At 33.2% G+C, this 17,702-nt stretch overlaps 1 protein-coding gene across 4 annotated transcripts in view; it reads left to right on the top strand.

Moving 5' to 3' along the window:
- Positions 1–17,702, top strand: part of LOC148607951 (uncharacterized) — a 29,959-nt gene that overhangs the window by 5,770 nt on the left and 6,487 nt on the right. For 3 of the 4 annotated variants that reach the window (XM_088543866.1, XM_088543865.1, XM_088543863.1), the window contains 11 exons: positions 271–390; positions 1,081–1,347; positions 1,603–1,723; positions 2,354–3,503; positions 4,803–5,991; positions 6,495–7,834; positions 8,214–8,877; positions 9,539–9,655; positions 9,897–10,201; positions 10,375–10,488; positions 10,937–11,093. In XM_088543866.1, the coding sequence (XP_088399992.1) occupies positions 271–390; positions 1,081–1,347; positions 1,603–1,723; positions 2,354–3,503; positions 4,803–5,991; positions 6,495–7,834; positions 8,214–8,877; positions 9,539–9,655; positions 9,897–10,201; positions 10,375–10,488; positions 10,937–11,093 (5,544 nt within the window). The remainder of the gene's footprint in view (positions 1–270; positions 391–1,080; positions 1,348–1,602; positions 1,724–2,353; positions 3,504–4,802; positions 5,992–6,494; positions 7,835–8,213; positions 8,878–9,538; positions 9,656–9,896; positions 10,202–10,374; positions 10,489–10,936; positions 11,094–17,702) is intronic. The other variant, XM_088543864.1, reaches the window with a different exon arrangement.

The following is a 17,702-nucleotide window of genomic DNA, read 5'->3' as shown; positions in this document are numbered from 1 at the left end:
TGGAAAGTTTCCCTTTTGCCTTTTTTTTGCCTTTTAAAGAGCGTTGAGCTCAGTATTAAAAGCAAAACATGTTTTGTGTAAAATTACCAATAAATATAATAAACGACAAACATGTTAAGAGAAGATTTTGCATTTCGAGATCACGGAAGTAAACAATAAGACGCTAATCTGTCTTCGGATACATTGCGATCGGGACTTCCGGAAAGGAAAATCTTACAAACCCTATGTATTATTGTTGACATTAGTTGACATGTTTACTATCCTATATAGGAATGTGTTCTTCGGAGAATGAATGGTGCTGGCCTGGTCTCTGTGGAAATCATTTGAAACATAATTGTAGATGTTTTAAAGGTTTCACCGAAACGCCTACAAACAGCGCTATCTGTCAACGTAAGTAGTACTTGGTACTTAATGTTACATAGATACTTGTCTTTGTAAATTTCCTTGACGACTAAAACGTTGCTTCGAAGGAATTGTTTACCCTTCTTGAAAACTCCTTGTTGTTATCCCTTTAATATTACTTTAGCCAATATCATGATACTCTCCGTTGAAATATATAGGAATAAAAATGTTGCAATGCCGAGTGATTTTAGACCTTTTTTTCAGAGGTTATAACCATAAGTAAAGTACCATTTCGTCCTTCAAGAGACATATTTCAAACATGTTTTACAGCTTTTGCAAATATCGTGGCATAAAATTCATATTAGAACAAAAGAAAATGCAATGAATTGCCAGCGGCATTAATCTGCATCGAATGCAAAAAGGTAAACACTAAACATAACGAAAATGAAAATATTGAATATGTCAAAGAGACAACAACCCCACCGAGAAGAAAAAATGTCGGCTCACAGTCAACCATTGGTCTTAAATGATCAACGAGGAAACCTTAACAAAAAGGGCAGGCAGCAGCTGACCCCAAAATAACATTATACACAGATACAGATATATACTTTCATTCAACCATAAAAATTCTGTTGGAAAACTGAAGTAAGAGTTCTTAGGCGACATTTAAAGATAAAAAATATACACCTTGAACGAAGAATTTTCTTTCAATTTATGACGGCAACTGCTTTATTCTAGCAACGTCAAAGTCGGAAATCCAAAGCTGCCAAGTGCGTGCATATGATGCGAACAACACATACGCCTTATCTTACATGGGATCAAACGTGTGTTCACTTCAAAACAATTTTTATGGTAGATTCCAAGTTGACCACTTTACAATCGATCTTTTTGCTGTTTATGTTGTAACTCTTGACGAAAACCATAAAAACAATAGACCTAAATTTGTTTCCGAAGAGGAATTCGGAGTGACTGATGTGACAGTGCACATCTATAAGGAATCTTCGGGTATGTTATCGTTTAAAACATTGATTTATAGGGGATTGAAATAAAAATTACAAAAAAATGAGAAATAATGTAAAGTTTGTTTTTTTTTGACTTATGAAATGTGTCTGTTAATGTTTGTTTTTTTTTTATCTTTGCACAGATTACAATTACAAATGAGTGAAAAATTTTGTTAGAGATGAATCAATAGTGACTTCATTGTACATTGCTATTAAAGTAATGTATCTAAATATTTTAATGTATGTCAAATAACTTTAGTAGAAAGAAGTAGCAGGGTAGGCACTACTTATGTAAAGACAGATTCTACCAACAATCCTGAATCACACTTTAATCGAATGGTCACTATTCCTACAAAGCAATCCCTGAACAATGGCGAAAGGTATATTTTCCTCTTTTGTGCTTCGACGTATTAAACAATTTTGTAACAGTTACGGGTCATAGTTTTCCTTTCCTCGTTTGTCTACCCCAGACTTGACATATTATGAGCAACTCGGCGGGTGTTTCTAGAAAAACAGAGGACGCTTAACCTACCGGTGCACCTGGTCCATGCTCCCAGTTTTTAGTGGAGTCCGAGTTGCTCCTTTGCTTTTGTTACTTTGTATGTATGAATTTAGTTACTTTATGTTCTTTTTTGTGTATGTCTGTTTTCCATCTCTGGTCTTTGTCCCTGAATAACATACTCTTTTGATTACTGCCTATGACCTTGGTTGCCTTGATTACTCTTACAGTGTAATTACACGAACCAAATACGATAACTTCTATGTATTATTCGTTATTTATCAAACTTATGAAAAGTAGCTTATCCAAGTGGACAATTAACTTAGAAAAACCCCGCAACAGCTACCATAGAAAATAAATAAGTATTTGGTCCAGCATAATATTCGTGTTAAGTAAATAACACCGTTTGATATGTCTAATTTTCTAATTTGGTCAAACACTGGCGAGAAATTCATTGACATATTTCATTTTAGTTTGCAAGGTAATCTTAGAACTACCCTTATCTTTGTAGATTGTGTCTGGATATTATAGTACAAGCTGGTGGATATTTAGTTTCCAACAACTACCATACACATAAAAACGTTTCATATAAAAAAAATTCAACTAACAAAACTCTTTGTTATATATACGACCCCAAACCACCCAGACACTGTTCCGTAACTGGAACATGCAAATATAAAGTGGAACCTTTGGAACTCTCTTCCAGACTGACCGCTTCAAATAAAATGAGTGTAAATTTTAACGGTTGGGTTGATCCTAGTCCATCCGGACAATCAGTACCATCGGGTATTAAGGAGTATGAAATAAGTGTTTATCAAGTAGTAGAATCAACTCCGAAAGTTTTGATGCGGAGCTCGACAATGGTTGGAAAATCTTATAAACTGAATAACTCATTTACTTCTTTAGATTTTGAATTACCGAGAAAAAAAAATCCTATTCTATATGCAATTCTTCTTGAAGTAACGGATTTTGCGAAAAATGTCCAACAAGCCCGTAGATTTGTTCTTTATGATGATAGTTCTACCGTTGAAATAAACAAACTGCAGAAATTTGAAGTGGAAACTGCAAAATATAATACAGGTTCTCTTTGGCAGATAAATCATGATAAGATATGTTTTTCGTGGAAAAACCGATTTTATAATACTCACTATAGAACGAATAATCCAATGCGAAAAATAGCAGAAGACTCAAACAGCCGAATTATAGGTGATTATGACCAAACATCTGGTGTATTACCTATTTCGGGGACAAAAAATATCAGAGGTCTGACCCAGTTCAATTTTACATTAAAAAGAAACGGTAAAAATATAACCTCTGGTCAAGTTGACAATATAACTTCAGAAAGACTGTGTGTAAATCCTGTCATAGTGGACGGAGACATCTTTTCTTTATTTTTGGAAGTAAGAGATATTATGAATCACACTGTGATGGATATGGTGACCTTAAATATCGATCAATCCGTGCCAGAAATTGCTGATATTTGGTTAACTCGGGACGAAGAAAAGAAGTTGTACGTACATCATTCTAATGAGCTGTCCAAAATAGTGATACAGTTTAAGGCATTTGATTTGCATAGCGGTTTACATATGGTGAAATGGGCATTTGGTATATATGAAAATAGATCGATACTTATTGAAGGAACTGAAGCTGTAGATGAAAAGGTAAGCTTATTAGACTCACCCTAATTAGTATGGCAGTATTGGTTAAAAGCTATGTTAAACAACAGCTGTCTACAATAAGCTTATCTATCATTACATTAGACCAGTAATTGATAGCTCATTGCTCTACATAACCAATATGTACAATTTGATTAATAAGGATTGTTTCCAATTTATTACCTGGCTGTTTTGTAGTTTGCTTGAGGAATCTCGAGTCTGTTTATGGTAAAAACTCTTGAAGTTGGTTTGCAAGATTTTTTGATACAAAAAGAAACAATCCGTATGATTAAAATTCTAATCGACCCCAGGCCAAATTAAAAATAGGTGCTTAACGAAAATTGTATTTAGCATGGGATCATTTAACGTGTAGACTGCCAACAAATAAATTAGCGATGATGACGCCATGTTTGCGCCTCTGTAGAATATAGTCAAAATTCAAATCACTCGTCTCTAGCCCTAAAACTTCGATTTGTAGAAATCAAACCTGAATTCAACACAATTGATTTCCAATTTTTCGGGTAAAATGTATTGTAGGAGACTGATATTACGAGAGTCATATTAGTAATCGATTCTTGGTAAGACCTGCAAAACAGCGGTAATCAAATACTCGTGTACACAGTCAAATTTGCCACATATGATTATCATGTGCTGTTCAATTCATATATTATGGTAATCATATGATAAACATACGATAAGTTACATATGAAAGTCATGTGACCATCATGTGATGGTAATTTGGTAATTTTGGCTTGGTAACAAATGATAACCGTATGCTTTTAATCTTATGTAAACTGAAAGAGTAATCAAGGGAACCAAGGTTATAGCGGTAATCAAAAGAATGTAATCCAGGGACAAAAACAGACATAGAAAACAGACATGCACAACACAGAATATAGAGTAACTAAAGTCATACATACAAAGTAACAAAAAATATGAATATTATATCATTCTCAATTCATATATTAATCATATGTTGCTCACCATGTGGTTTTATTGTGTGGCACTTTTGGCTGTGTACTTGTTGATAGTAAAACTGAAGATCTTCAAATCAAATGAAAAGTTAATTCATCGAAGAGAAGTAAAAGAGTAAGCATTTAAAAGGTGTATCAATGAAGTTTTTCTTAAGTTGGGTAAATTGTAAAACTGATTTACGTACCCTAATATTAATTTAAAGAATATGATTTGCAAACATAATACGCAAACAATAATGTCAATTAAATAAGTATATTATTAATAATAATAACCTTAGTGATACATTCAAAACTTTAATAGAATAAATGTCGGTATCATTTGTTTTCACAGATTGAAAACAAAAACGATTCAACCATCTATTGTCCAAAAATTGGAAACTGCACATCCCTGCTCTTTCATGCAAATTTAACGAAACTATTGGACACAGGAGACCACAACAGGAGATATTTCGTCAGCATTGAAGTAATGAACAATGCCTTTCTTAGTTCATTTGACCATTTAGATATCCTTGTCGATGATTCACCACCAGCAGTGGGCGTGGTACTTGAAGGGCCAGTGGGAACGCAAGACATTGACTACACAAGTGATGATTCGATAACAATTCATTGGCATGACTTCATCGATCACGAAAGCGGAATTAAACAATTTAAGGTAGCCCTTGGTAACAAATGCCTGAACGAAGCGGAACTTTTTGATACAGGCTTACAAAATGGGACAATTATTTTTGAAACTCTTCAGACATCAACAAAAGTCCAATTCCCAGGTGGAGAGGGACAGTACTTTGCCTCTGTCGTAGCATATAACAATGCAATGAGCCCTTCCAAAGTTGTATGTTCTGACGGAATTATATTTGATATGACTTTCCCGACTGTATCTAATCTTGCACTGAAGCATGGAAAAATAAAGGAATCCATAGGTTGTTTAAATGGTATTGCCTGGCTTATTAAAGAAAATCTTTTCAAAGTAGCCTTAAACAGTAGCTTGTGTACTAATTTATGTAAAGGTAAATCCGATGATGTCATATTAAAAATTATTCCTTCGGAAATCGTTACCAATACAAACACATCAGATATTTCAGAGTTCATCTGTGGAAAGGTGATGCTGTACTCCAGTCACGTGATATACGTACCATCTGACTTGCTTGATCTTTCATGGGAGACATTTGAAGATCGGAGCCAGATCAGCGATATCTACATCGGATTTGGTAAAGATCGAAGCTCAATCGATGACCCTGATATTCTGGGATATATAAAAGTTCACGACCCTTCAAGATACATTCAACATCATCCAGGGTTGCTTGGAGAAGATACATTCTATATATTCCTTCGCGTTATTAACAGAGCTGGGCTAGAGACAACGGTATGGTTAGGGCCTGTACTTGCCGACGAGACTCCACCAGTTTGTCCGACAAGTCTACAACCCGTGGTCAAAGGAAATAAATTGGTAATAGAATGGACACATAAAGACGTATTCGATACAGAACAGTCTGAAGAAATTGGTCAAGTCATGTTTAGATTTGGTAAGAGTGCAATACTTATAGGGGACATTATCATCATAAATCAACTGACTTCGGGACAGTGATATTGCCTGCACTAGTGATATTGCCCTGGCGAGGGAATTCGCAATATCACCTCCCAAGGGCAGTCAATTTATCGCTAATACCACCTATATGAGCAACTATTGAAGATGGCATTATCGTGTCAAAATGACCCGGGCATTATCACGTAATATTACCCTCCTGACATTCTAACGCACATTAATGAATACCTCATAACCATGTTTTAACCAATAAGAACAGCCTTTTTTCTCTGACATGAAATAAAATACGTTAACGGTTTAAAACTACTAACTAAATATTTCCATGTTGGTAAACTACTTCTTGGTCTATATATTGAATGTAAAATTGAAGTCTTTTTAGCGATTAATGTTAGTTTCATAAAGAAAAATGAGATTTAAGAATTGTAGGTATAACTTATTTGTTCAATGAAGGCTTTGACGAATAATGATAAAGTTTATTGACAGGTATTAGAAATAGTTTCATCACACCATTCCTCGAATGGAATCTGGAAAACCGTGGAGACTGTAGAGCAAAAAACCAATGCATTAAGTACCCTGTCGAACGACTACAGAAGTACAACTCCAAGGATGGATCTGAATTTTATGCTCAACTTCATTTCTACAACTATGCAGGGCATTATTGTAGTATCACAAGCCTACCGTTCCACATGCCGTCTTTATTCCCACCGGGGGCCGGACTTGTATTAGATGTCCTCCCTAACAGTGAGCATACTTATTATGACGTTGATTATATAATTGATTCCAATCAGTTTTGTGTGGCATGGATGGGATTCGACCATCATGAGAATATTCAGCTGCAGTTAGGTCTTGGAACATCTCCTGAAGTAGACGACTCTATCCCATTTCACAGCATTCCTTCAAATATGACCAACTTAGTATGTGAAGATTTTCGATTCAAAACTAAACGATACTATACAACAATAAAAGCTTCCTGTTCTGGAGGAACTACGTTGTCATCTTCTGATGGATTTGTTGTACTTGACGAAGCTAGCGTCTTGACATCATTGTCAGTCTATCATGGCGAACAGTGCAACAATCCTGTGGAATTTGAATTTATAAACAAACAATCAAACATTGAAATACAAACTAGGAAACCTTTGATGTTTGGTAGAACATTCTCTATTTTCACTCCGGCAAACATTACATTAAACGATCCAAATATTCTTGCAATGGAGTCTCGCATGTTGTCTGGATTTTACGTTTTCACTTTCATGTCTTTAAACGACATTGAAATCTTAAATATAACGTCTGCCAAGAAGACTGCTAATAATTTAAACAAGACGAACACATATTTATACCAGTGCAACCCGTTACAAAAGACCAAGATATCCGAAACCTTTATTCCAGTCCACTGGACATTAGATTCTAATTTCTCAGAAAATATAATACACTACAAAACTGCTCTATGCACATATATAGACGGAACATGTCAGAATGACTTGGTCTATCAACATGCAGGTAGATCAACATCGTATAATTTTACTGGAAATTTTGCATCTAGTTCATACAAAGTGTTTGTGAAGCCATGCTTTGGACCAATATGTTTGTCTAGTGTTTCGTCAGAGACTTTTATGGTAGAATACAAACCGATATCGCCAATATCTTTTAGTGCAAAAGCTACGGTCCATGGTCTTCGCCTTAATGTCTCGCTGACTATTGAGAAGTACTTGTGTTATATGAACGAGTCAGCACCTGTATATAGATGGGCTGTGTATACTGACGGCGATGGTTTCAGACAAGTATCAGATCTGAAATATGTTGTTGACGAACCTGTAAAAATGCAGGTAAGTAATAAGAAAAAACATATAATTTAAGAAGACTAAAAAAAAACATAACTAAAATTTATGTTATTATAAATGACTAAATGTCGAACAAAGCTACATTTAAGGAAATTTGGTATATGCTAATAGGAACCTTTTGCAGTTCACTGTATCTTTATGTCCATATTCTATAGTTTGTTGCTCTTTGATAGCTTGTTTTGACGCTTTACGAAGCTTTTCGTTTAGTGTGGCACCTACGCATGGTTAAAGGGTTGATAGTGTCATCTATATGTTGTTTGTGTACGTATATCTGAGTAGAATTATACCCATATATGTTTAACTATTTTTGTCTGTATAAACCTGTGAAGGCAGTACAAGAACAATTAATATGTTACTATTTCAGGGTGTATCTTGGATTGATACTAATATTTTACCTTACAAAATTAGCTTTGTTTGTGTGGAGCCAGTCTGTTCTACTGGTATAATGCCGAAACATTGCTCACCGATCGAGTTCATAAGTGATCCTAATACGTTTGAAAAAAATATCATATATGATCTGAACCTGAATGACATCTTCACAAAAGACCTCTTAAAGTTTCGATACACAGCAAACGTTGGTTCAAAACTTCGACTGCTTCAAGACTCGGAACTAGAGTTCACAGACCCTAATGTCAAAATTGGAGGCCTTATCATTGGAAGACCAACCATGAAAATTACATGGTACCTTACATCAAAACGGGATGTACCGTCATCACTATGTTCAATAGATGACTCCTGTTTACATTCACTGAACACAACAGGTGGATTTGTTGATTTTAACAACCCTTTTATGAAGACCGATCAGATTTTCTATATATGTGCAGCGTCATCCGAGTTCCGATTATGCAGTAACGGTTTTCTAGTTGATAGTAGTTATCCGCATGCAGGAATTGTATCGATAGACACATTTAATGGTTACGTGATAGACGATTCACATTTAGCCATAACGTGGAAGGGTTTCACCGGGAACAAAGACGCAGTAAAGCTTGGCTATCTGTCTGATATTGCAGGGTACCAATATGCAGTTGGTATGATAACAATTTTTGTTTCCAAATTAAGCCGGCAAATCCATATAAACAGGTATAACGAGAATAGGTATGGTGTATAGGTCAACGAGACAACAAACTCTCTGGATGGAAATGTAAGCCCAAGGCCAACTTGTACATTTTGCAGCACCCAACCCATAAAGTTCTCCTTGAGAAGTTTGTCTATGAAATTAATGAAGTCTGTTTTTATTTGTTGATCGTTTAAGCGTCTCAGTCTCTTTTATTTAGTATCTTTTTAAAATAATCACATACCAAAATGGTACATATATGTATATTGTTATAAATCAGCCAAAACGTTTGTATAGAAAAAGAATCAAATTGGACAACTATAAATTTAGTTCTTGCCTTTTACTTATATGAGAAAAAAAGTGATAATTTGAATAGATAAATAAATACTTAAATGACATTTAAATCGATAAACATTCTGATGAACATTTACTTATTACTTAAATTTCATTAAAAAGTTGAAGTCTCCAATAAAGTAGATATTTCAAAACTACTTCCAAATATTTGATAGCGTAAGAAAGTAAGGTAACATGTTTGTAACGGTAAGATGATTATATATGTAAATAACAAATATTTTTGTCAGCCAATTTTGTGTTTAACAATACATTAAGCTCGGAACATTTGTTATATTTTAAAGGGACGTCTAAAGGTACCGATGATGTTTTACCATTTACATCCGTCGGTCTGTCAGAAGCTGTTACTATTGAAGGGCTGCATCTTAAACCTGGACGGGCTTATTATGCCTCTGTCAGGGGTAATAAATTTAAACCAGTACATGCTTATTATGTGAATGTCAAAGTAATAAACCGAAACTAGGACAGGCCAATTATGCAACTGGCAGAGGTTTTGAGGAAAAATACAGATGCAAAAATGACTTAAAGATCTGCTTTTCATGAATTTAATATAAACTTTGTTGCGAAAGATAATTGAGAAATAACATTACTACATATGTACACCAATGGATATCCCATTTTTATTGACTTACTTTGTTTTAGCATTTAACCACATGAATCACACCGTCGATGCTGTCTCTAATTACGTGATATATGACCCTTCACCTCCATCAACTGGGGTTATTGAAGTTGAAGACAGTTTCTATGGTTATGTTGCTGCCAAAACATTATCCCTCCGCTGGTTTGGAATAGAAGACAGAGAAAGTGGTATAAACATGATTGAAATAGGAATAGGATCGCATAACAACTCGGCTGATGTGTTACCTTTCCGTAAATATATTGATGCTGCCACCATATACACCGATGGTGTAATTTATGATGGACATACATATTACGCCATTCTTAGGGTACGTTTTATTTAATATAGTAGCTAATTTCTCATTTAAGCAGAAAATGTAGAATTATATATTGTAGATGACCTCAGTATCATTTAACTCCATTGACTGAGTTATACATTGAGATTATACAGACAGGTCTTGTTTACGATGAAATGAATGGTACCATGCATGTCTCTTTCTAGGCCACGAACGGAGCTGGACACCAGTCCTACACTGTATCCTTGCCTGTTATTATAGACAGCTCCCCGCCATCTGTAGGACATGTAATGGAAACCAGTCAAGGAGAAAATATCAAGGTAATAGAAATAGATATTAATGCATCAAATGATTTGTAACGTTCCCGTAACTTGATAAATTAAAAAAAAAAAAAAAAAAAAAAAAAACCAACAAAAAAAACCAACAAAAATAAGAACCAAAATAACAATAATACATAAAATAGTTGCTTATAGTGCGTCGTCAAATCGTGTTTGTTAATTTAATAAAGGATGCAATAATAAGTCCAAATGTCATGTTTCCTGTTGTAGGCAGAATACAAAACATTTTACACCTTTTATTTGTGTTTAGTTTATAAATAGTTGTATCTTTTAATGTTTAAATGTGACTATTCTTGAATTATTCTTATTTATATGTATAGTTAATTAAACCGCTTCACAACTTCCATTATTGTTTAATTTACAAAAAGCGAACGAGGAAGTGTAAAAATAGAATCCATTAATACAGTTTACCTTATTATTTGTAATTTAGAAAGATATTGATTATCAGACTGATTCCAACTCGGTCAGTATTAGTTGGTTTGGCTTTTATGACCCACATTCTAAGTTGTCCTTTTACAAAGTGGCTTTGGGAACAACACCAGGAGATGATGATATCTTTCCATACACAAACATTGGATTGAAAACTTGTGAGTATTCTTATATAAGAAGATCTTGTCAGTTGCTTCATTGAAAAGGCAAATAATGGGCTTATTTTTACATTTATGTGAAGTTTTCGTTTGTTTTCCTTTACCTTTTAACACAGTATAGATATTTTTAATTTTGTACGGTAATCACTCTCTGTACAAAGGATGAAGGTACATAAAGCTTTGTAGTGCCTACTAGAAGAAATGAAAATTATCTCCCTTCACTAAACTTACAATGTTTTCATTTTTAATATTGAAACAAATGTTTTCATCATTGCTTTAACAAAATCTAAAAAAAATAATTTTCATTCATAAAAGAAAAAAAAAACGAAGTTATATGCATGTTCAATGTTCAATCTCTATAAGTTGAACAAATTAAAAAAAAATAAAAAAAAATAAAAAATTGCACCTTATTGTAATGTCCTATGCTATTCGTTAGACATATATATAATAACAGTGAGTGGCGGGACCTAGTCTGGGACGGATATAAAGTATGATAGTTTTGCTCTTCTCTTCAGCAAAGAACTGTTGTGTTTATCAAATTGACATGTTGAATGAATGGTTTATCGGAAACACATTATTTTATAGGTGATATGATTCATAACATCACAATGTAAATATTTCATTTTCTTGGTTTTTTTTTATTTAGATTCAACCAGAGAAAAGTGTTATGTAGTGTAAATGACTGCGCATAATTAAGCATTGAAACTTCTAATTGAGGAGCTGTTAGGAGGCTGTCTTTGAGAAAACCATGCAAAAACTCATTTTTGTCCACAAGTCATTTTTGCATTGACTGAAAATTTATGTTGGGGTTTGAAGATAGTATGCTAAGATTCCCAAAAACGCTTATTATTCTTGGCAAACATTGATCTATTTATATCAACAGTCATCTTTAAGTATTTACATATATTTTTTTTTTGATTTTACATCATTTTTCATCATTAAATTTGGACTATATTGTTTGTTGAAAAATTAAAGTGTTAGAATGTTAAATACAAAATAACTATTGAAAAAACAACACTCCTTAAGGTTAAGAAAGTCAGTTTTTATAGTTTATTTTAAAAATTGGCACGCTGCCAAGTAAATGAATATTGTAAGGGTTTTTCTTCTGTTTTGATATAGGAAACTCGGAAGCATGTCATTGCCGAAGTAACGCTTAAAATTAACTATAGTTACTTTTAAAATATCAGTATTGCTTTAAATTACCTATTTTTAAAATGTCGAACTGGGACTTCTTACATTTTCATAACTTTTTATGCACTTTAAAAAGAGGTAATTTTTGTAAAAATTTGAAATTAGTTTTTTCATATGTTATATGCCATGCCAATCTTCATACAATTTATACATTAAAGGCAGTCAACTAAAAGATTAAAATTAGAAGAAAAAACTCTGAATAGCAATAAATACAAGTTGGAAAACAAAATTTGATATGAACGCAAGATTACTTTGGTCCGATTTGGCCAATTGGAAAATTAGATGTTCCCATCCCCTGCATTCTGTTCCTCCTTTGTTTGTTTGGAAAAGGTATTAGTCAAAACACGGAGGCTAAAAAATATAGTACCCTTCCTTTTTGCCTTTTCCTGGTTTTGTTTCTTTGCAAATGGCTATCATTTTTCATCAAAATTACAGGGTAGATATCAAGCTATGACACAATAAATTGAGGAAAAACAGTATTTTCATGAAAAATAATGCTTCAGAAAAGGGGTCTATTTTATGAACTCAAAATAAAAGTGAAAGTAGAAAAAGTCTATTTTTAGTTCGACCTGGCCCGGTGTACCAAAGTTCGTGCCTTTTTTCTAAAATGGACCTAAAAATTAGTTTTGACATTTCCTCAATTGAAAAACATGGTTAAAAGTTGGGTTGAAACTCCTTGTGTGTTTAAAAAAAATCATGAAAATTTAAGGTATACTATAGAAGCCTATGGGGCAAAGAATACAAGACTGAGACCAAAACGTTCATATTTTATGTTATAATAAAACTTGCACTCTTAAATATGATGATTAACTCGTACTTGAGCGTCTTTTTATTGAAAGGATCTGTATCTTACTTTGTCACGAACAATAATCGACGTAATTATGCTGGATCAGTCAAGATCGTGGATTGTTATGAAACAATGCTTAACCATTCAAAAATTTTGCTACGAGCTCAACGCAGACTCTCATTTTGCATGAATTATAGCGATGATTTAAAGACCTTGGGAACACAGAGCAACATTTTTTTCAATATTGCGATTTATGTGTCTTAAGGATAGAACAAAATGATGTATTGATAAATGTTGGACAATCACAGAAATTTTAAGGCCAGTAATCATGAGTTCAATAAAGTCAGGTAAGACAAATATACGAATATAATCATTATTTTGATAAATAAGAAATCAAAAAGACCAAAACAATTCGATTACCACTGAAAAAAGTACAAATATACATTTTGTAGTTGCACATGTACAATAATTTACAATGTATGGTTCAATGTATTGAATAGACATAATATAGTCCTTTTTCATATTCCTGACTGGCTGCGTTTTTTTAAGAATTAGGAAAGGGGAGTATGTTTTTACAAATTTGTCATCTGATAGACTGTTTTTCTGTCATATTGGAGCAATGAACAGCAGTAGACTTCAACTTCAAATATTCAAGAGCCGCAATAAGTATTTAGATTCTTTTGAATAACTTTTTTCAAACCATTCAGGTATGTACCGAAGTGAAAATATTTTAATTTCCAATAAACACTACTGTTTCCCTTTCTCCAATGAGACCGCAAACCAGGATGTTGGGTGTGGTGGGTTACGTCCCTTTGAAAAACTTGCCAAAATGGCTTGCTTTTCATAAATATGAAAAACGACTATAGACCCGATTCTCAATGTGGTGAATGCTTTTTGTATCGGCTGTATACAGTACAACCCAATCCCTTTCGGGTTTCTAAGGGTCCGGGGCTGTTTTCTGGTTTGGCCGCCAATTGGCCTAAAGGAATTAAGTACAACCTTCAAACACTGATAAAGAGCGACCATATATCATCATTTGTAAATAAAATTTTAAATTGATTCATAAAAGATATTTTTCCTGTTAGGTGTCCAATAGAATTTTCAGAAGTATTGGCTGCTAGGCCCTTGCAAAGCTTGTTCCTGCTAAATTGTATCTTGAAAATTAAGACTAAAAGTAACAAAATATATTCCTATATTTGTCTGTAAAAAGCTGAATATCTAAGATATTTATGTTCGGAGTTGTTTCTAAAATGTAACAATGCATGTATATTTTTTTCTGTGTAGAGTGTACCAGTATTCACATTCAAATGTTTTTTTGTGGGGGGGGGTGGGGGGTGGGGGGGGGTTGTTTACTTGTTTTTATTGTTGTTGTTTTTTTTTTCACTTTCAGTGTTGCAGATACAAATTTACAAGGAGATGCAATGAACATATAAATGTCCAAATCATTTTATTTTTTGTTGTTGAAGTGAATAAAATCCTTAATGACTTTAAATATCTAAAACATGTCAGTCGCAAGGAAATTAGTTTGAATTACATGTGAAAGAATGCAAGAAGGTGATTGAAGCATTGCGATTCTCATTTCCTTTATCAAATAATAAATGTTCATGAGGTTTTCTACTTATTATACTTGTACATGTACATATATTTAAAGGTGATTTCAATTGAAAAAGAACCGAATGGATATTCCAGACTTTGAATTCTGGAGCTTATGATGGGAATTCTAAGCAAACTGGACAATACATTACCAACCTTATTAAATAACACAAATGTACAAAATGTTTTGTTGTTTGAAATTCATAAATTGCATATATATACATACATGTATAAGTTACAGTTATATATATATATATATATATATATATATATATATATATATATATATATATATATATATATATATATATATATATATATATATATATACATATGTACATATATGTCATGTTATGGAAATTAAAAGTGAATGTCTTTTCTCAGAGAGATATTGGCATGATATTTTAATTCTAAAGTTTGTTGTCAGTGAAGACACACGTTGCACAGCATGTACATGTACATGTAAATCTAAAACTGCTATATTTCTATAATCCATTCTTAAGAAATTATCCCCCTTTAAAGGATGCAAATGCTATTGTTAAAGATTCATTGTCAGTTTTTTGGATGTGCCATATATGATTTTGGTGCTTTTATATGGAAAATATTCTTAATGATGATGAATGCTTTTGATCTTGTGGTAGATACATTGCATATACATTTATGAATGATTATTTTCTTTCTGGTGAACATGCTGGCAGAATACCTAAATTTGGTATTCGGTGTTTCACCCCCTCCCCAGCTTATTTTTTGCTATTATATGTCAGTCCATATGAGTTACTGATGTCATTAACATAAAGAATGAAGTTCCAAATCTTTTTCTAGATTTCTCTGTCTTGTTAAGACGCTTTAAATGAAGTAAAGGATCAACGATGAACACCAAAATGATTTTGATTTCAAGCAATTTTCGCCCCACTATGCTAACTTCCTCATGTTAATAAATTGACATTTGATAAATTCCCAGCCCCAGCCGTTGTTTTTTTATACTACTAGAGTGCATCATCATGTTTTCATAAAAAAATAAATCTTAAAGCGTTACTTCGGCAATTAGAAGAAGTTAAAATATACTTAAAATAAGGAATTTTCTTAATTTGGCAAATATCTAAATTTTACAACCTATTTATAGATTTTTGGTCACTGATTATAACAATCTACTTGTTGATTTTGAAAAGGCTAATTATACTTTATTTAGTAAATTAAGTTCATTGATCATGTTTTTAAAACTTTGTAAATAAGTACTGTATTAATTTTGCATGTTTTTTACCTGAAAATTGGCATTTTTCAAGGACATTATCAGAAAACAAAATGGCGGCCATATCTTGGCCATCTTGGATTTATGGAAAATATTTAGCATTTTGTTTTTTGTTTTACATGGGGTCACATCTATGCAAATGGTATCTCCGGTCGAACGCATTAGAGCGTTTCATATCTTAAATTCGGTTTCAAGAACTATTTTCATTTAAATGCCACGAGGATATTCTTACTACAACACATCAAATGATTAGCGGTCTGGCCATGCTTATGAATTGTCGCACCCCCTCCACCGCACCCCTCGGAACGCACCTGCCTTTATTTTTAAGATTAACAGGAATGGCATGGATTGAATACAAACGTAAGACAGGATGTAGCTGACTGAAAAAAAAAGACAACTAGGACCGCTTGGTACCAATGTTAGATTAGAACTGTCATAACAAATATTTAAACTACTACAAGAAGGCTATTTAGCAAAGCTATGACACAGAACCGTTGAGCATTTACATGTACATCCATGCACCTCTTGAACTGAGCGCACGGCAAAGTAATTCATCTAGTAGCTATTGGTCAGTGTTTACATTTTTTTGGCGTATATTCAGAAAGGTTAACACTGAATACGAACGAATGTTCAAAGATTCAAAAACATATTTTGCATTTAAACTTTGGAAAATCGAGTAAAGGTAGGGACATGTTTAATATGTGTACATTATACATGTCCATGCATTTATTGTACATATTTTTGTCCGGATAGAGAAGGCAGTCTTGTATGAACATAGATATGTAGGACTGTTCTTAATAATTTCGTTTGAAAAACACCAAGAGCCTTGATCTTTATAACAAGAAACAAAAAAAATTCCAACTTTTCCGGATCGCAATAACCGAAAAAAATATCGTCATACAGCGTGCAACTTGTTTCTACACTCTAACGGAGCAGTCATTAATTTTTAAGGGAGAGGATTCTATCTTGCCTTTTCATTGTTGCAATTTCGTATTTAATATAAAAAAATAACAAACCATATTAGGACTATAAAAGAACCTGCCTTTTTATTTATTTCTTATCAGCTGTCATGTCTTTTTATTTCTTATTTCTTGAAAATTTCAATTCTGCCTTTTTGTTTTAAATTTGATCTTAGCCCCCCCTCACAATAAAATCACATGGAAGTTCCCCAATGCTTATTCGAGCTCATTTGAAGCCTCTCAATTTTGTATTAAAGTCAAAACAAAATTAATCATGAAGTAGAATACTAGGAGATTTCTGTGGATACTAAAACCAAAAATGGATCCAAGTGAAGAGACAGTTCAAAGTTAGTTCATTCACGAACAATGTACATGCATGGATGTTCACAGCAGTGTATATCAAAATCGACATCTGATCGAAGAATAGATTATTTCAGACTTTATTTTATAAATAATGGACATTTTTTGGGCATTAAAACTTTTTATGTACTTGTTACGGTGCAATTAGAAGGTTGGCCATGTAATTCATCATGGGATAAGTAGCTAGGTCGTAAGATACATGTACAGGTTAAGTTGAACATTTTTGAAGCGATTTTAAACGTGACTGTTGAAATGTGTTTTACTAAATGGACATAAAGGTCCAGCATTAACCAAAAACCCTTTTACCTGAAGAATAAATGAATAAATGCACACTTTCGGTTTCAATGTGTTTTGGTTAACACTGGATCTCACTATGAAATAAGTTGCAAAAGAGTGACAAAACGCTATTTCCTCTCCAGTATGGCCTTCCAGAGGGTTTTAGTGCCTTTGCTTCTCGATATTTACTTTTT

This window comes from Perna viridis, chromosome 9 (genome assembly GCF_037379345.1).
Source record: "Perna viridis isolate PV_CMFRI_1.1 ecotype Kerala chromosome 9, ASM3737934v1, whole genome shotgun sequence".
In the NCBI taxonomy this organism is placed as follows: Eukaryota; Metazoa; Mollusca; class Bivalvia; order Mytilida; family Mytilidae; genus Perna; species Perna viridis.
The sequence above is the reverse complement of the archived record's forward strand: the minus strand, read 5'-3'. Positions and strand labels throughout refer to the sequence as shown.